This window comes from Falco peregrinus, chromosome 4, assembly GCF_023634155.1.
Source record: "Falco peregrinus isolate bFalPer1 chromosome 4, bFalPer1.pri, whole genome shotgun sequence".
Lineage (NCBI taxonomy): Eukaryota > Metazoa > Chordata > Aves > Falconiformes > Falconidae > Falco > Falco peregrinus.
The window spans coordinates 100,095,286-100,113,628 of record NC_073724.1 but is presented as its reverse complement, the minus strand read 5'-3'; the positions used below and the strand labels follow the sequence as shown (position 1 = coordinate 100,113,628).

At 42.7% G+C, this 18,343-nt stretch overlaps 1 protein-coding gene across 3 annotated transcripts in view; it reads right to left on the bottom strand.

Annotated features, from left to right (window-relative positions):
- ATP8A2 (ATPase phospholipid transporting 8A2) overlaps positions 1–18,343 on the bottom strand; it is a 349,978-nt gene that overhangs the window by 304,279 nt on the left and 27,356 nt on the right. Inside the window, exons 1-2 of one of the 3 annotated variants that reach the window (XM_055802564.1) lie at positions 14,814–14,936; positions 3,971–4,115 (exon numbers count right to left, since the gene is read on the bottom strand). In XM_055802564.1, the coding sequence (XP_055658539.1) occupies positions 3,971–4,115; positions 14,814–14,883 (215 nt within the window). In that variant the 5' untranslated portion in view covers positions 14,884–14,936. Of the gene's footprint in view, positions 1–3,970; positions 4,116–4,253; positions 4,388–14,813; positions 14,937–18,343 lie in introns of those variants that run through there. The other 2 variants (XM_055802565.1, XM_055802562.1) reach the window with 2 other exon arrangements.

Genomic DNA, 18,343 nt, shown 5'->3' with positions numbered 1-18,343 from the left:
AGGAAAATACTTCCCAACAGCAGGCAACATCCAGTAACTTCCTGGGAAGTAGGGATTCAGTACCTATAGTGATTGCTCTGGAAAACATTAAGAATAACAAATGCCCACTCCACACTCCACCCCCTCCTCCTTTCTCTCAAGCTTTTATTGGTGAGCAGACCTCATATTGTACAGAATATTCCTTTGGTCAGTTTGGGTCAGCTGTCCTGGCTCTGCCCCCTGTCAAGATCTCGCCCACCCCCAGCATACTGGTGAGGGAGGGAATGTCAGAGAGACAGCCTCGATGCTGTGCAGCACTGCTCAGCAGCTGCCAAAACACTGGTGTGTTACCAGTGCCTTCCTAGCTACCAACACAAAGCACAGCACTATGAGGGCTGCTGTGGGGGAAAAGTTAACTTCATCTCAGCCAGACCCAATAAAAAAAAAAAAAAAAACAAACAGTAAAATAAAAGCTTCCAAGTCACCTTCCTCACCATTCAGGTAATCACATAAATCTAACTTGGAAAAAGAGAGCTATGGCTTAAGCAATCAGGCAAACTCCGATAGCAAAAAAACACTTTTAAGTCAAAGCCACCAGACAAGCTGACATTTCTGCCAAACAGTTACTTTCACACTGTGCTGTCTGCTACATGATGAATGTACAAACTACCATACTCACTCACACTGAATCAAGCCAACAGCAGAAGAGTTAGAGGTTAGAAACATTAATGATCCTCTACCATTTTGTGTTTCACACCTGAACTAGAAGTAAAAGCCAGTATTTTAAGGAAGTGCAAAGAAATCCTTTTATCACAGTAAATTGGAAGAAAAAAGGGGGGGAAAATGCTGGCTGGGGTCTCTGTAGAAGGCTGACTACTGCCTCACACCATCTGTAGCTGTAGACATCTTAAATTTACAATGGCTGTTAGTAGACTTCAATCCCCAGATGCAGAATGCATCAGTAGTTCATAACTACTGCCTTTAGGTGGCATAGAGCTGTGTACAGAGTGGCTGGAAGTTTTCAGGACCTAGATGATCCGTTTCTTACTGAACTTACAGTACAGAAACACTCATACTAAACAGACACATATTTAAGTTACATACCTTAAACAAGTCAAAACAGGTACTAATTAGTTTCAAAAAAACATGCTTATACCATAACAGCAGCTGGCTGCGTTGGACAAACTAAAGATATTTTTTTTTCCCCTTTTGTTCCCCCCCATGTTTTGAAGTTTCTAAAATGCTTCAGCTGAAAATGAAACATGATTTAGCTTTTAATAAAAGGTCCAGAATTACAAGGTTTTCAAACTGAACATAGTAGGGATCAAAATAGCTTCTAATGCAGATAGAAGAGACATGTTCCTACAGAATCACTGCTGCTGCAGCATAATAATGAATAGTGACAGTCATATATACACATATGTAGAGGACCAAACTTAATCCAGCCTACAACACTAAGCTTTATAGCACTACACAAAAAAAATTTTACTCTACAAGTTCGCATAATCGCACTTATTTACACCAGAAAGCATGGGGAAAGAAGAAACAGTTCTTCCTTCTACAGTCTCACACTTTAAGCCTTTTTAAAGCATTAGTGCCATCCACTTAGCTTTTGCAATAGCACTACACAAGCTCTAGAAGCAGTATGAGGGAACGATCATCCATTTGGCTTCACCTGTCTAATATCAGTAACATCAGTATTTATCAGTTTTTCCTTTTGCTCCCACAAACATGAGAATTCACTTTTAATAGTGCTCTCCCCCCAGAAAGTTAAAGCTCAGGATGCTCAGAACATCTTAAAAACCCATACCACTGACCTACCTTCCCCCATTCTCTGTATCCCCATTTCTTGCTATAATTTGCTTCATTTTGAGCAAGGTATTCCATGCTACCCTTTAATTTATAAAGAATACTATGAACATTCATATTCCCACTGTTGTTTGGAGAATCCTTGAGGACTGTCAAGAAGGTGACAGAGAGATCACATGATTTACCATCTGCTTTGTTATCTCCTTCAGTTTCATTTTCCATATGCCCTTATATACAGGTGTTAACCCACTTACACAGTGCCTTTCACTGTGGTACACTGATGCTTCCTATGTACACAATATATCTTCAAATCCAATGGCACTCAAATCCAGAAGCTGAACACAGTAAGGAAGTCCAAGAGCAATACAGAACTGCATTTCCTTGTGAGAAATTCCAGTATATGTCAGCAAGTGAGTAAATAAAACCACCAGTCATAACTCCACACAAGGTACCCTTGCAATATTACAAGCTCAAGTCATCTTTGCCTTCATTTCCCACTAGGCTGAGGGAAGGCGGCTAATCCAAAAGAGGGACAGATTAGAGCCGAAGTCTGTCACCCTTTCAAGAAGTCAGAGATGAAAGCCTTCTTAGTAAGCAGCAGCAAGTTATTATAAAGTGAACTTAATTTCAAGGTAACACGAAGGAGCTAAGATCCTTATTCACGTAATGCAAACATTCTACTCTCCACTACAGTGCCTGCATTTTTTCCAGTCCCTCATACACCAATATTCCTTACGGGTCAAGTTGCCCTTGTCAGGAGGCAAAGCTACAAAAAGCTACAGAAAAAAACTTTTACAGCTACCAGGGGATGGCTTCCAGACAGCAAGTTGGACACAACAGCTCTCAGATGTTGGTAATAGCACTATTGAGAACAAGTTCTTGGTAGCAGAGTCATGCACTGCTTTTTCATAACGTTAAGCCAGATCAGAACAGAATCCCTTCAGAAGAATCGAAGGTACAGATTCTGCTAACCCTCCATTCCATGCTTTCTCTTTCTGTGAAGCAGGAAAAGCACAGTAGTCCATCCACAGAAAACAAACAATTCATAATTAGTCAAGGAAAAATGAAGTGAGAAAACATCCAGTGTTGCTGCCCACATAGAAAAAACAAGACACTAAGGATATCTGACACATGAACAGCTCCTAAACCATAGACCTCCCCAGACTAGTATGTAATAAGCCAAAGCTGAAGACAAAATCCTGTATAAATAAGTTGCTGCACTATCCAGAACACCAACATCCTTCCAGAGGATGTTCTTAGAATTGCCCTTGATAATCCATACAATAAACCAGCTAATGGAAATGATTTCAGCAGGATATAAAATTCCCTTTTTCATAAAGGCACTCATTGTGTGAGCTGCTCTTTGAACAATAACCCAAACATCTGCATTACCAAACAGAAGCCTGCTAAATAGCACTCTTCCTTAGTCATGACAGGAGCCATCTGTTCACCTAGCTAACCCCAGGCGAGTGTGGCAAGCACCACCGCAACTTGCTTATGTTAAGCATCCTCATACTCCATGTTTCAAACTGCAATAACACGGCATTAATCACACCGATAAAAGTCTTAAACACACACCCCTACAACGACAGGCTCCAAATGCCAAAGAAAATTCCTTCTGGTCTTCTACTAAAAAAATGCAAGTGGCCCATAGCCTTGTATGCACGGGGATGCCGTTTTGTAAACTCTATAGTTCTTCTTGCCCTGTTGGAATGACTTCTTCTTTTCTCCCTTCCCATTCCATTCTTTCTTCATGTCTGTTCTTCTTACAACTGGATGCTGCTTTTTAAGAGAGCGCTCCATGGAGTCTACGCATGTGATGTGGATAGAATCTACCATTACACTTTCACAGGTTAGCCCAAGAGTACTAGATTAGGTCCTGTTACTCCCAGGTTCAGTGGCCCTGCTGAGGCGATGCCCTTTTGGTGCACCTCACCTGTGCGACTCAACAAGCTCCCTGCCCTCCGTGCTGTTGATGGAAGCAGCTTAGCCCCTGCTGTTGCTGCCGCTGGGTGCCCCCTCCCCACCTCTCCTCCCGCCCCGCACCGCCAGCCAGACCCCGGGCCCACCGCAGCCGCCAGCCGGCCCCGGCCGGGGGCGAGCGGCAGGAGCGGGACCGAAGCCCTGCCTGCCCGCGGCTGCGGCCGGCACCGGCGAGGGGACAGCGGGGGCTGCTCCCTACCTGACCCAGTTGTCGCGGAACTTGCTCTGCTGGGGCTGGTTCAAGTAAATGGTGCGGGCTGGTGCCTCGTCCAGATCCGCCGAGGACGTGGCTCCGGACATCTCATCATCCGCCTTCTTGTAGCCCGAGGGGGAACAGACAGGCCCTGCGGGGAGAGCGCAGAGGGCAGCCGGTCAGCGAGGGGCCGCGCGGCCGCGGCCGGGCCGGCAGCTCCCGCCGCGCCGCGGGGAAGGGCCGGGGGCGGGCGGCGAGCGGCGGCTGCGAAGGCAGCCCCAGCGCTTACCTCAGCGGAGGCCCGTAAATAACGGATGGCCGGGGAGGGGGCGGCGGGGCCCGCCCGGAGCCAGCTGGCGGCGGGGACAGCGTCGGGGCCCGCGCCCCCAGCCCCGCCCCCGGGCCGCGAGGAGGGGCGCAGGCCCCGCCCCCGGCGCGCCCGCCCGTGCCCGGCCAGCCCCGCGCCGCCCCGCGGGGTGAAGGCGGGGTGGAGGCGGGCGGGCAGCGGCGCCCCCGCAGCTCCCCGGTGCTGACCGCCCGGCCCGGCCCTGCCCGCAGCCCCACGCGTCCCCGCCCGGGCCCCCGCAGCACGGCCAGCGCCAGCCGCGCCTGCCTGTGGCCGTGACCCGCGGGCATTCCGCACGGCGCGGCCGCGGCGGGGCTGGCCGCAGGGCGGCTGCTCCCCAGGACTCCGCGTCAGACTGGGAAGGCCGTTTCGGACTGAAAAGCACAAGCGACTTTTTGCTCTACACCTACAGCTGCTAAGCTGAAGCCTGCGACTGTGAGTTTCAGCTCCAGCTGGTCTGGAGCGAGTCGAGTCCTATGAAGCACCGTTTAGCTTTGCATTACCAAATACAAGGGAAAGGCGCTGGCCATTTCATCCTGCCAAGCCTCCAAAACACTACCGAAGCTGTCCCAGAGATGTATTGCTTTCCCCTTCCATTCTGAGCCATGGAAACGCTGTACGTTTCTTCAGCTGTAAACACATTTGTAAAACGAGCCATAGATTCACAACCTGGCACAGGTGGCTTAGAACAAGAGAACTCATTCCCTAACCCTAAAATAACACCTTTACTAGACTGTTATCTGCAAAGTCCATCCAAAGATAACACCGAGAAGCAACTGCTGTACAGCCACATCCAGCAGCCATTTCTGACTGCTGTACAAAGCCAAGAGGACGCTACAACCCACTGCGATCCAACCAGACAGCAGCTAAAATGGACTCGTTCAACACACACAGGGCAGCCCCTGAAATGACATCCTTTCTCACTACAGCTTGAGGGGAAAACTGCAGTCCTAACAAGTATTCACTGCGTTAAGGTTGTAAGTTTTCACGCGTTACCACTCCTTGTGTTTTTTTGAGTAGAATATTGCTCTAAGCTAGCATCCTACTCCCATCCCAGACTTTCCCGATGACCGATTCTTTATTGCCAGGGCAAACGGGCTCTGCACGCTCCAGAGGTTAGCCACTGGAGGGCAGCATATCCCACGTGTTACATCCCTTACAGCACACAGACCTCGGCAGTGCTAGCGGCCGGCCAATAAAGCCAGTGTAAAGTGCTTTCGGCAGCACTGTCTCTTGCCCAAGGCTAGTGTTGCACATCGTGAAACCGTACTTTGGAGACGTTAAGCTGAACCTCTAAGTGTGAGGTAATGAATTGATTTTCTGTCATTTCAGTTGACACTAATTCAGACAGTAAGAATACGCCAACTGGCTATATTTGTTAAAAAGGACATAAATTTAGCAAGTCAGATAACTGAGACTATACATTATGCAAGACTATGCCATTATAATACTATATTAGGCTACTCAGCCTGCAGCTTGCCACAACACAGAGGACCATTCAACCTTGCTGAGTGGGTATTTTCCCCTTTAGAAAGGGAGAGCTAGGAGTGCTACGGGACATTCACTGTTCTTTCCCATTGATTTCATGTTGTGTAACTGCGAAGAAGATCAAACAACAGTACGCTTAAGAGCATTAAGTGCAAGGAAGCAGCTTTCATCTGTTTTCCTAGTCAAGCTCCAGAACACAAGTGCAATTATTCTAGAACAAACATACTGTAAAAACTGTTGTGTTATCAAAGACCTTATTTGTTTCACTTTTTCATTGCTCTGATGCTCACAATCCTCCTGCTAACTAGTTCTCTTCACTGCCAAGTATCATGAAGCTGTGCCACAACTTCAGCAGCTGTACTGACTCAGTTAATCCTTAAAGTTCAGAGATACTTAGGTTTACTTAGTGCGCTACGCTCTTGACTGCTCTCTCCAGGATAGGTGCCCCAAGGACAATAACATTTGCCTTATTCTTGGAAAGTATTTCAGTGCATCCAAAGCAGATTGTCAATGTGTAGAAGCAACTGTACTGAAAAGGTTTTCGTTTTTAAAATGGCTCTAGTCTGATGCTTGAACTCTTAGTGGGATATACCTCATTTTGGAAGATAATCCAGTAATCCTGCCTATCAGGAATGCTTTCCACCTCCCTCCCCTGTTACTAAGCAGATCATACCCAGAAGCCTGCAGACACAGTGACCTATGCTACTGGCTGTAGGTGCTCTCCTTCCCTGCTTTTCAAAAGGTTAAGGAGCCCTGAGCTTCTGAGCTGCTCCTGATGGGCAGCAGTCCCAGAGGTTACACCACCCTCAGAAGGCACCCACCTCAAGGAGACCCAACCACATGCAGACCATCACTTCACTACGTGACAGCAACTTCACCTCTGCTGTTTGTTTCAGAAAGGCTATGGATAAATACAGCACAGATCTGACCACCTCCAGGAGTGGTGGAACTTACAACTGAAGTCTGAGCAGCTCTTACTCAGTAGTGTTTACTTCTCTGTACCCAGAGGAATCCAATTCCTTGACTTCACTTCAGGGCATGCCAACTTGTCACTCTGGGAGCATTTCTCTCCCACAAGACCTGCATCTTCTCTGTTACTTGCCCAAGGACCTGCAATACAGCTACACAATGTATTTTGGAAAAAACTATGCTTCAAGAAACATATTAATAGTAGACCATTGTACCTCAGACTGTTCATTTAGTATGCTCAGCTACTTTGGATCTTCCAACTACATTGATCTTAAGTCTATATATCACACAACTGTAGAATTGTTTAGGTTAGAAAAGACCTTTAAAATCATCAAGTTCAACCATTAACCTAGCACCGCCAAGTGCTTCACATCTGGCTTCAAGTCTGAGACATGAGACACCTGCAGCAGAAGTCTAATACTGTTTCCCACTGTGCTTTACAAGTTCCATGAATTAAACTTGAATTATAAACTCCCTTTTAAAGCCCATTCATTTCCTAACGGGTTTTACTTCACACTATTTGACAAGTTTATTTTCAAAAAGACAAAACTATGGGATTAAAGCTTGACAAAAATGAAGAGATTTTATAGGTTTCTCTCATCGTTTAGAGAAACCACACTTGATGCCATGAGTAATTCACATGGCATTGCTTACCAATGAATTATAATTTCATACTCTTACTTCACTGGGCCTGCAAAGATGGCATCTTCCATGTGTATCTGCCTCCTTAGTATCTGCTCAGTAATGAACATAGCTTCTATATGATTGAGTAAATAAAGTGTTGTGAATTCTGTAGTGGTTTTGAAGATGAGTCACTTGTGACTTCTGACCATTGGCAAGCATCCTAAGGTAACTCTTACTGAGATTGTATCACTTTTCTCTTAAGCACATTAGCCACCTAGTTACTACTGTCTGTCTGTCTTGGCAAGGTGCTTGATTGCTCTAACATATGTTCTGTTTTTAAGAACATGTGATAATAGAGCAATTAACATTGAAACAGTTCAATTTATATCAATTACAACTAATAGAGCAACCTCACCAAAACAGGAGAAACACAGGCTACAAGAAACAGCAGGTTTGTAATGGAGAAGTTCACCAGACAGCCTTCATTATGTCAAGTGTAGAACCTAAAACAACACTAAGGGTCAGAGCCAACAATCATCCTACTGATTTTGTACAATGTTTGCAAGACTAGGGTCTGGCAGAACAACGGACACTGAGCTAAAGAAACTGACTCCACTTGAGCAGTGTTGGACTATAGTCTGCAGAAGCTGTTTCTGTTCTCAGCTACTCAGCAGTTCTATGCTTAGACAGTCACAAGTTCAAGTAGCCATACAGAGTTTCTTGTGTCTCTCCAACCGCACGAAGTGGCAGTTTTCAACAAGAGACATTTGAAAGACAGCTTTCCTCAGTGTGAAAGACAGCACTTCACCAAAAGCCTCAGAACTTGGTCACGTGGCATTACTGTTATAGGCTTAGCCTTAGAAGAAAGGGTTAAGAAACTGAACACTAAGAAAAAGGCTCATATTTTGAGAAGCAGTAGACAAGGTTCAACTTCTGTCTGCACTGAAATACAAAGTTTGCTCTTAACAAGTCACTCCAGATTCAATGACTCACCATCGCTTTCTTGGGATAATGTCCTCTTCACAGGATTACTGTCACAAACCAAGTACCAAAGATGACAGCAAATGAGAACTTCTGCAGTTGACAACTGTCAACAAGTTGATACATGAACAGTGACGTTGAAGCTTGGCAAAGTTGTTTCCACCCAAAATACATTCTTTCTTCCACTATTTCATGAGCTGCCTTCACTGTTCAACAGAAATGGACTTGAAACTGATTCTAGAAGTACATAGAGTTAAAAAGTTCAAACAAGCAGAGCACTGCATGCTCTCACAAGAGATGCAGGGCATGACCTCAGCTACCCTGTCCTTCAGGAAAGCTTTGTTCCCACCAGGACTGGAATACCTTGACCCTGACTTACAACTAGTTCATGTGAAAAAGCCCTGATGAACAGCATTAAGGTTTTATTCTTTAGAATTTACAAAACTCCTATAGTGTTCAACAGTCTAAGATTGTAGTGAATGTTCTAACATACTGAAGTCTGAAGAAAGGAAGTTCTGGAGTAATTCACAGTGAAGCTTCTATTTTCTAGCTCTTCTATTACCAAGAGCAGTTTTAAACATGCTTCTTTCTTTGTAGTATATGTCGGACCAAGTAAGATGTCCTTAGATTATCTGCATACAAGTACCAGGCTTCAGAACAGCAACAACCTTGAAGTTAAGACTGCAGTTGCAAAATACATCTCCCTTCTCTCAAGAACTGTGCAAGAGCTGCTCTGCTTGAGGTTGCTGCAAATACAATGGCTCTTTGATTCACAAAAGGAGAAACAAACATGGCACAGCATTCCTGCCTAGAAGACATTAGCCCTATATCTTAAGATTAGATCAAGTTGCATCAAGAAAAGAAGCTAATATTTTTAAAAAATATATTGCGAAGTAAATCTATTGAGTAGGTGGGCTTCTTAGATCTGTTTGACTTCAAGGCATTCTCAAGTTTTGTCAACAGCACCATGGACATTACAAACATGCATCTTTCAGGCACTTAAGAGCTTTTAGCAGGTACAGTTAAGAAGTCTGGTATTCAATTAACTTTAATCATGGAAACATGAGCAATATTATCGGTGTTAATAGGCAGTTATAAAGCAGAGAGGAAGATGATTCCTTTCCTCAACTCTCCCAAGAGAGTTCCTTGGGGTTTGAGGCCAACCAGAACTTCTGAAGAGGGCATTTACTAAAAGCAATCTTTTACAGGTGGTAGTAGAAGTATAAGATTTCCACAGAAATACAAATGGTGAGTAAAAAAAAAAAAAGGAATAGGGAATGAAGTACTGTGTATTTTAGCCTAGGACTTCACTAGCACTGAGCCTCTTCTAACCTGATTAGATGCTGCTAGAGAAGGCAGTTACCTGAAAAGTGAATGGCATCAGTTCTGCTAACATGATGGCTAGGCATGAACAGATGAAGTCTTTTTAGACTGGCATACTAACATTCAGTGCTTCGGTCTAGGGTAACAAGGAGGCCATGGCAAATTCTCGTAACAGAAGACTGTTGCCAGCTACAACATACACAATACACGAGAGAAAACATGTACACAGTCTTCAGAGTATCATCAGGAAGTGCTTGTGGTGCTGGAAGCAAGAGCTGTTCCTCCAGCACCACCATCCCAGGCATTAGGAACCCCATAACAGGCCTTTTACACTGACAGGATTAAATACTTGCCACTGTGCAACACTACCAAAGTTGACAACAAATTAGTGTAGTTCAATATCTGCATTAGCATTTCAGTAACTGCATGACAAGTCAGTCCCATCAAGACCCTCCGGTTACCAGTTTGTGCAGTAAGACTCAGAAGCAGCAATATATGCAGCCCCAGGGAAGGTACTGGTTTTTGTTACAGGCTAAAGGCAATATATTTAACAGAAAAGTTGGAACGGAACACAGTTCTGACACGGTAACTAGAAGGTACATTGTCCAAATGCCTGTGATTTTTTTGGAGTTTCCTCAGTTTTTTGTTGTTTTTTGTTTTGGTTTTTTGTGTTTTTTTTTTAAAGTAGTCACATGTTCCAACAGAACTACTGGGATGCAAGTGAGCAAAACAACATCAGATTAGAGCTCTTCCACAAGATGTTATTCATAAAAGTTAACCTGGATTTTGATGCTGACAGACAAAGCTACACTGGAAAAACCTTGTGTTCAGGTCAAGCAACTTGAGATAGCTATGGAACAGTCCTACTACAAGTCAGACTTGGGACAGTGGGGCTTAAAGCTCTCAGATAAATCCTCTGTTCAGGTCAGAAAACAAAAAGACATTACACCTTTGGAGCATATGTTTTAGAGATGCACAACAAGGAAGAACAGCTCTTATGTACAACAGAAAATCAGATTTCAAGGCAGGATTTTTTCTGTGCCAGATACAGAGTAGTAAAGAAATTGAGACTCAAATGAAGACAGTAGCCCCTACAAGGCATATTAAAAGTAAATAAAGCTTCAGAAGCATGACAAGAGAGGATTGAGCAAAGGTAGCTTATTTTCTGAATTCCAAGATGCAAGAAAGAAGTTGTCATCAATCAAGCTAACCCTGACATTGCCAAGGAAATTGAGTAGACACAGGTCTGTAACTTCTTTTCTCTTCATAGCTATGCTAGATGGGTAGACTATCAAAATTAACAAGACTAATAAGGATATCGAGCAGTTAAGTTAACCACTGTAATAACGCTCAGTGATTCCAGAAATTGCTTAAAACTCCGAAGTAGTTGCCTGTAAGGGTAGGTAGTGAGTTGTTCTCTAAGAAAAGCTGCTGGGGAGGAAGAGTTCTATCAAGCTTCTCTCTGTGAGAGCAGCTGTCACGCTGGAAAAAAAAATGCTCTTATCAACCTACTGACACCAATTTTGGTGATAATTTCATTTAATCAGTAAAAAAAACCCCACAAGACAGGTGAGCGGCCACTAGTTAGGGCTTGCTTACTTCAAAGACTGGAGAGCTACATGCAGCTTACAAGCGTTCATCTTGAAGAGATGCATTAGTCTTCAGAAACATATAGAAGTTAAAAATTCTACAGTGTAGACACCTAACAGTGCAACTCAGGCATCAGTGCCCAAAGTGCTGCTACAAATTGGGAGCTCAGCTAAGCCAAAAGAAAAGCTTGGATATACTGGTTGATCCAAGGAAGACATATGGCAGCGAGATGTAGCTACAGAACTATAGCATTGTATTAAATGCAAAGATATTCATAGTATAGGTAAATCAGTAATTAAGAAATTATTGAGCAACCTTGTTTATGTGCACACAGCATCAGTAGCTTTCACTTACAGTAGGGGACTAGAACCACACACTTTATATTAAAGACTTCTTGTAGCCTTGACCAATACAAAAGCAACTGTTGAGATTACAGAAATGAGGAAAACAAGCACTCCATGTGATCAGCCTCATTAATGTAAGCCTGAGCAAGAACAGTGTATGCCTTTTGAAGTAGAGTAATTTTTTTCTTGTGCTTTTCCCCAATTTGATACATTTGATAACATTGAAAAAGGTCTTTCTGAATAATGTTAAGTTACAAACTACAGAGTTCTTAACTCCATGAAGTTCAAGGCAAAAAAACAAACCTTGTTTTGAAGAGCAGCCTTTATCAGACTGTGAATGGAATTGCATGCTGTGAGCAGAGACAGCTGGAGCCTGGATTTTAATACATATACCCAAATTAATTTGGGCGAAGCTGCTATGCTGTTCTGCTAGGAATCTGTTTTGTCAGTAACACTAGGGACACCAGAGAACTAAAAAGCAGCAACCAGCATTACGCTACTGCAGGAGCAGAGCATACAGTTTAGCAGAAACTATACAGCCAGAACATTCAAGTGCATGATCCCACACAAGTATGTGTATTTCAAGGGACAGAACAGAACTCATATTGAGGCAACAGGTAAGAGGCAGGTCCACCCTGTAAAATCCACTTCCCTCTGTATGAATAACAGACAACCACAATATTCAAAGCAAAAATGAGTTGGCAGAATATTCAAGTATGGCAGAGCAAAGGTGCCTAAGATTGCCCGGGGTCTGAGTTAAGGTCTCCTCAGTACATTTTTTTTTTTTTAATTCTTTGAATGGCAAAATAATGGCCTTATGTTTCTATTCCCTTTAAGAACTCTCATATGCAGCCTTGGCGAGACCACAAGAGGAATACCTCTCTGCCTAAAAGGGCTCTTCTCCACCTGCCAAGTCATTTTGTACCTGCTTAGTGTCAAAACATGCAGCTCCTGCAGATAATACCAAGCTAATAAAACTGCATGAGACTAACATATCTGTTCTTACTCTGCCTCATGCTTCATAGCCATTACTGTCAGCTAAATTCCAAGGCTGAACCTGTATCACTTGTAAGTACAAAGGTGTTAATCCCTTTTCCTGCCCTGGCTTCCAGACTAAATTTAAAAATACACTAGGGGCGCAAGTGATTGACACCAGTCAAACCAAGTTGTTTTGTTGTTTTTCATATACCATAGTGCATTGAATAAACAGCATTTCTAGAAACTTCGCTCCTATTCCAGCCTTTCCTTAGTTGTTCTCCAAACTCACTTGTGTGTTTGTGTATTTACTAGCAGCTTATCACTGTAACCTGGATTTCAAGCAGGTTTTTATCCTGGTATACAGTGTTGTGTCTGATTTATGAGAATCAGTAATACATGTAGGGGTCTGAAAAAAAAATATATCAGACAGCAAATAAATTAGATCTAATAGCCTGATAAAGTTGAATACTCAGCTTCAGCAGCTACAGTTCAACACCAGAATTTTAAATAGTAGGCACAAAGTACTGCAGCTCTAGTAATCCAGAGAAGCCTCCTCAGCTGTCCCTGAAATCCCCAAAGGCCAAATGGAAATGCTTCACACGCAGTAGGTTTTCTAAGAGCTGGTTCAAACAAGTGACACTTTTCACACTCTGATTCAGCTCTGAAAACTACCTATGCATTCCGTATGCTCCAGGCTTCCAACATCTTGACAAATACTATAAGGGTACCAAGGTATATCGTACAAGAAATAGGTCATCAATTTTTTTCTGATTAACAGCACACAACTTTAACAAGTCCTGTAGGAAACAGCAGTAAGGCAGCTTTGAAGGAGGCAATGGAGGCATTAGTTCTGCGAGAACTTCATACTCCAAGCACTATTGTTCCCTGTTTTGGGTTAGATAGTTTTGAGGCTGTGGGGAACTGTGTTTCTGCTCACCTACTGATGATGTCACACATCAACATTTCAGTGCTCGCTTCATAGTTTTGTTTGGTTGTTTTGTTTCTTTTAACTCCTGGATTAGCATGGCCTACCAACTGTCAGTCAAGTTCAAAAAAAACTTTTGCACATGTTAGAAAGCACTGAACACAGCATTTGAGACAGTATGGAGGACACTGGATTTATAGCTCCTTATTTAACATAACTTAGAAGCATTTTATATACAAGGCAACAGTGCAAGTGCAGATTCCGCTATGCAAACACATGAAAACACATATTGTATCCATTCTGCATGCAGTTCCAGCCTCCAAGATGAGGACAGCTTTACTGAGAAGTTCCTTCTGAGTTTTCAGCTCAAGAAATCTTCCTATACAAAGGAAGAAAAAAGAGCAAACACTGAAGCCATTGCATTTGACAATGCACAATGACAATTCTACTCCCTTCTTCTAGTATCATTATTTTTAGTTTCTGGAATTTATCATAAGTTTGATTGGTAAAGCAGTTTGAAAGAATGAACATGACATGGCAGAATTGACAGCTAAACTGCATTCTTAAACTTCAGACAAGCATAAGGATCTCTTCCCCCAAGTCATCCCACTGCTCAAAGAAGATCCTGGAATTCTAACACTTCTGTTAGATACACCTTTGATAACCATGACTAGTAATCCTATCTATGGGCCATGTACATCACTGTCAAGCACAGTGGATCCAAAGTTAGGTGATGAGTGGAATATTTCAAAAACAGTCATCAGAAATCTCCTTAGCACAAGTGACAGTCACAGTTAATCCTTAGAAGACAGCAGTTGCAGCCTTATCTCCACCCACCTTGGAGGCTTGTTTCCCTGTATTAATATTGGTTGAAGCTAAAAATATCTTTGGCACATTATAATTCTATTAGTATTATGGCACACAAGTGCTTTTTTTCATTTCTGTAATGCATCTGTTCCTATAACAATTTACTAACAGCTTTGAGCTTATCAGCTGCAAACACAGCTGATCTTAATTTCTAAAAGAACAATTCAAACAAGAAAAAGTAATGTTTTCCCTTTTATATGCTCATGATGTGAGGCTATCTGTATTCTTCTACTAAAAGCCCAGGGGCCTATAACACTGGCTTCTAGCCAACACTAGATTTTCTAATCTTTCTAGATTTACTGAATACATACTGGCCTTCTGCTCCAAAGCATTCCTAAAGCTCTTGTTCTTAATTCTGTCCACCCACAGTTCACTGTAATGCACAACAAAAGCAGCTGCCCATTGTACAGTTACCTAGAGAGAAGCATCTCTTCCAGCGACGACACAGAGACATGATGTTCATTCCTTCTTGCACTGGCTGCATGAAGATGAAAACAGCAGTAGTCCTTCAAAGATCTCTACAGCATTAGCAGGTCTCAAAGCTGATTAAAGTGATCCCCATGGTAATCTGTGAAATATATGTTTGCACTTTCAAACTGCTCCGCATTGGATTCACAGAAGGTAAGCGTACAGTAAGTGCTTGTGTATACCCCTGCACAATGAGACAGCTGTGGCTTTTGCTGGAACTTTCTAGTACAATTCAGCAAAAAAGAGGAATTCAGCATCATCCTGTATTTCAGCACTTAAAACCACCAACCACCCAGTTCTTGGACTTGAACCTTTCATACCAGGTTTCAAAGCACAATTTCTCAAGCGAAATCCTAATCTAACGATACAGTAGAACTCAAGTACTGTTCTTGCTGGAGATGGAAGTTATAGGTCATGAGATCCATTAATTTTTGCACATATTGAAGATTCTTTTTTAAACTTGCTTGTCCTTGCCTCTGAACAGGTTTAATGAAAGTATTTCACCTCTCAAATTAAATGGTTAAAAAATAATTCACCTATCACTTCAGCTAATAAAAACCCTTCTCCTTCTTAAAGAAAAGGGAAGAGTAGTTTTTCTTCTCACCTGTAGTAACCTCATTAGTAAAAGCATCTCATTAGAGTCATACCTATTTACATGGCCCTTTCAGCAGCTTTCCAGGGTCCTTCCTCCCTGGCAGTCTGTCTCCCCCCCTTCCAGTCATTGCCCCCCTCCAGACTATTCACTTGCTCCTTGGCTGGGAAATAGGAAAGGCAACAGTGTGCTTAAAGCCTCGGGAAACAGCTAAAGGAGAAGACAAGGATTTGGCTTTTTGGACTGTATCTGAAGTTGCCAACCCAATCAAGTATTGGACATGCAGAACATTTCTCTGGGACCATCAGGCCCACTTCAGCGATACATCAGCCATTTTCAGCGAGGGAGTACAGTTAGGCTAGGATAGCTGCATGCTCCAAGGAAGCCAGACCGCATTAGCAGGGAAAGACGACAAGAACCACCACTGGCTGTTAATCACCAACAGCAGCTTGGTCAGTTCAGTCAGTTCAGTCTTTCTGAAGCTACCAGCATTACGTTCTGTGCAAAGCCAGGCTCCAAATGCAAGATGCGTATCAAGCCCATCTCTTACCAGTAACAGGAAGCTGGGTAGAACAAAAAGTCAGAACATCACCTGGCAATTAGCACAACTAAGGCTGGTGAGATAATCACATAAAAGGTATCAAATATTTATGAGCAAGACAATGACAGGAAACCATGGAAGACACTCCTAGCTACAATAAGTGCTTTTTTTTCCCCCCTCAGGAGAGGAAGGTAACTCAAAATTTTAGTTGCTCTTATCCAGCTTTCATTAGAGAAGCATGTTGCATAATGCATGAGGAAAACATCTGAGAACAATGTCTGAGAACATTATCTGTTCCCTACACAGATGAATCCATGGGCAGACACTATTGTATCCGTTTGTCCTCTGCATATAGCTATACTTTGAGTTTCTTACTAAAAACGGTAGAGGCTCACCAGCTGACTAGACTAGCCAAAGTGAGCAGTTCCATATTATGTGGCATATGAAAAACTTATCTTGAACCAAAACTGCTTCTCTCCTTCTCCAGGCTAGTGAAATTAGTGAAATATGACAGCAGAGGCACCGTTATCACATCTAGAGACAAGCATGGCAACAGCACCAGACTGGCCGGGCAGGATGTCACCTGCTTCCTGTCCTGGGCTCCCACTTACAGTCTACAACCTCACCACAGCCATAAAAATGTGTGGCCTTGGTAACATCTGCCTAACATCATTCTAGATGAAGGTGCAACACATTACCCACAGTACTAACGGAAAGACTTGTGCTACATGTTCCCTAACAAAGCCATCCTTAGGTCTTTCCAGACGTAGTACCCGATAGTCACACACACCTGACCGAAGTCCATCCTTCGGTCAGCAAGCCTGATACGTGTCTTTGGGACAGAAAGAGTCCTTGATCAAGGGTACAATCACTCAGCTTTGTACTGCTATTTCTTTTGAAAGACAAAAAGCCTCAGGTAAACACTTCTACTGCACTGATACTGTGACTTCAAGTTTTTCCAAACAGCTCATTTTTCCCTTGTTAAGTATACTCAGTGGAGACAGTAGAGAAGCTGACTTAACCATGTTATGTTTTCTATAAGGACTAGTTCTGGGTTTTGTCCCAAATGTAAGTATGAACTTGTTACACATTTAGAAAAACATCAGTAAAAGTGTTCCTCAACATATACTTAGCATTAACCTCCAAGATTTTTGTGACTATTCCAAAATTGTTGGAATAGACACACAGAATAAAAGCACAATATAAAACTATGTTCCTTCACCACTGAATAGCACTCCTCATCAAGCAACGTGATCCAACTCAAACTCTCTCCATGCTTGTCTGTCCCTAGAGCTGCTTACATCCCTCAACACCTTGTGCAGACCCCTCATCTCCTCCCAGAGCAAGCAGAATGTACATAAGCCACGTTGACAGCATACTCAGAACCAGCACCAACCATTTTAGGCCACTACCATTGGCATATTTACCATCAGCTGTGTGCTGCCTTGTATCAGTACTGCTCTTCATTATTGGAAAATCCTTCCACGCATAATGTTGAGTTCAGTAACTCAGTACTGGCAGCTCCAGACACTGACAAAAATGAGTCAGATATCAAAACATACAAAACCTTTTTTTAAGCATCACAATTTTTAAAGTCTTCAGGTTTGAAGTTTGGTTTTGTTCTTTTTTAAAAAAAAAAAATCTTCTCACCCCTGACCCTTTATAGTAAACATGTCACATTCAGGATTACCTGCAAGCACAGCTTGATTGTTCTGCAATGCAGGCTCATCTCCTCACATGCTACCTTGCAAGTGAGCTGGAGGCTCAAAATAAGGCTGATCAGAAGTAGCATGCGACCTGGAAATACTCTGAATTTGCTTTAATGCTGGAAAAGTTCAGCTGCGATTTAATAGATGTTTCCACATCAGGTTTAGTGAGATCAAAGTACACGTCATTTAGAATGTAACATTTATTCTAGTACAATAGAAGACACAAACATAAGTTTCAGTTTTCTTGTGTATGCCCCCCAAACAGTTTTTTTGCCAGTTTAATATTCACCAAGTACCCCACATAGTGTGCACATGAAAGGGCTAGTAGAACTTCATTAAAAACACAAACTTACAAACAGAACAGAAAGACAGGTAATTCCTTACTCTGTTTCTTCCTTAGGGAAACCACTCACACTTGAACAAACTATATAGAGCAACTAAGTATCAGATCAGTTTTAGTATTACATACACTTATGTCTGCTCCTAAAGTCACCTTATGATTTTGATCATCTTGTTTACCCTGATAATCAGAACTACAAACTAGCATAAGCCAGGAATACACAGCTCAATGATTTACGAAGGAAGTACAGCTAACAGCAAGTATTTTAGACAGTGACCAACAAAGCACTTCACA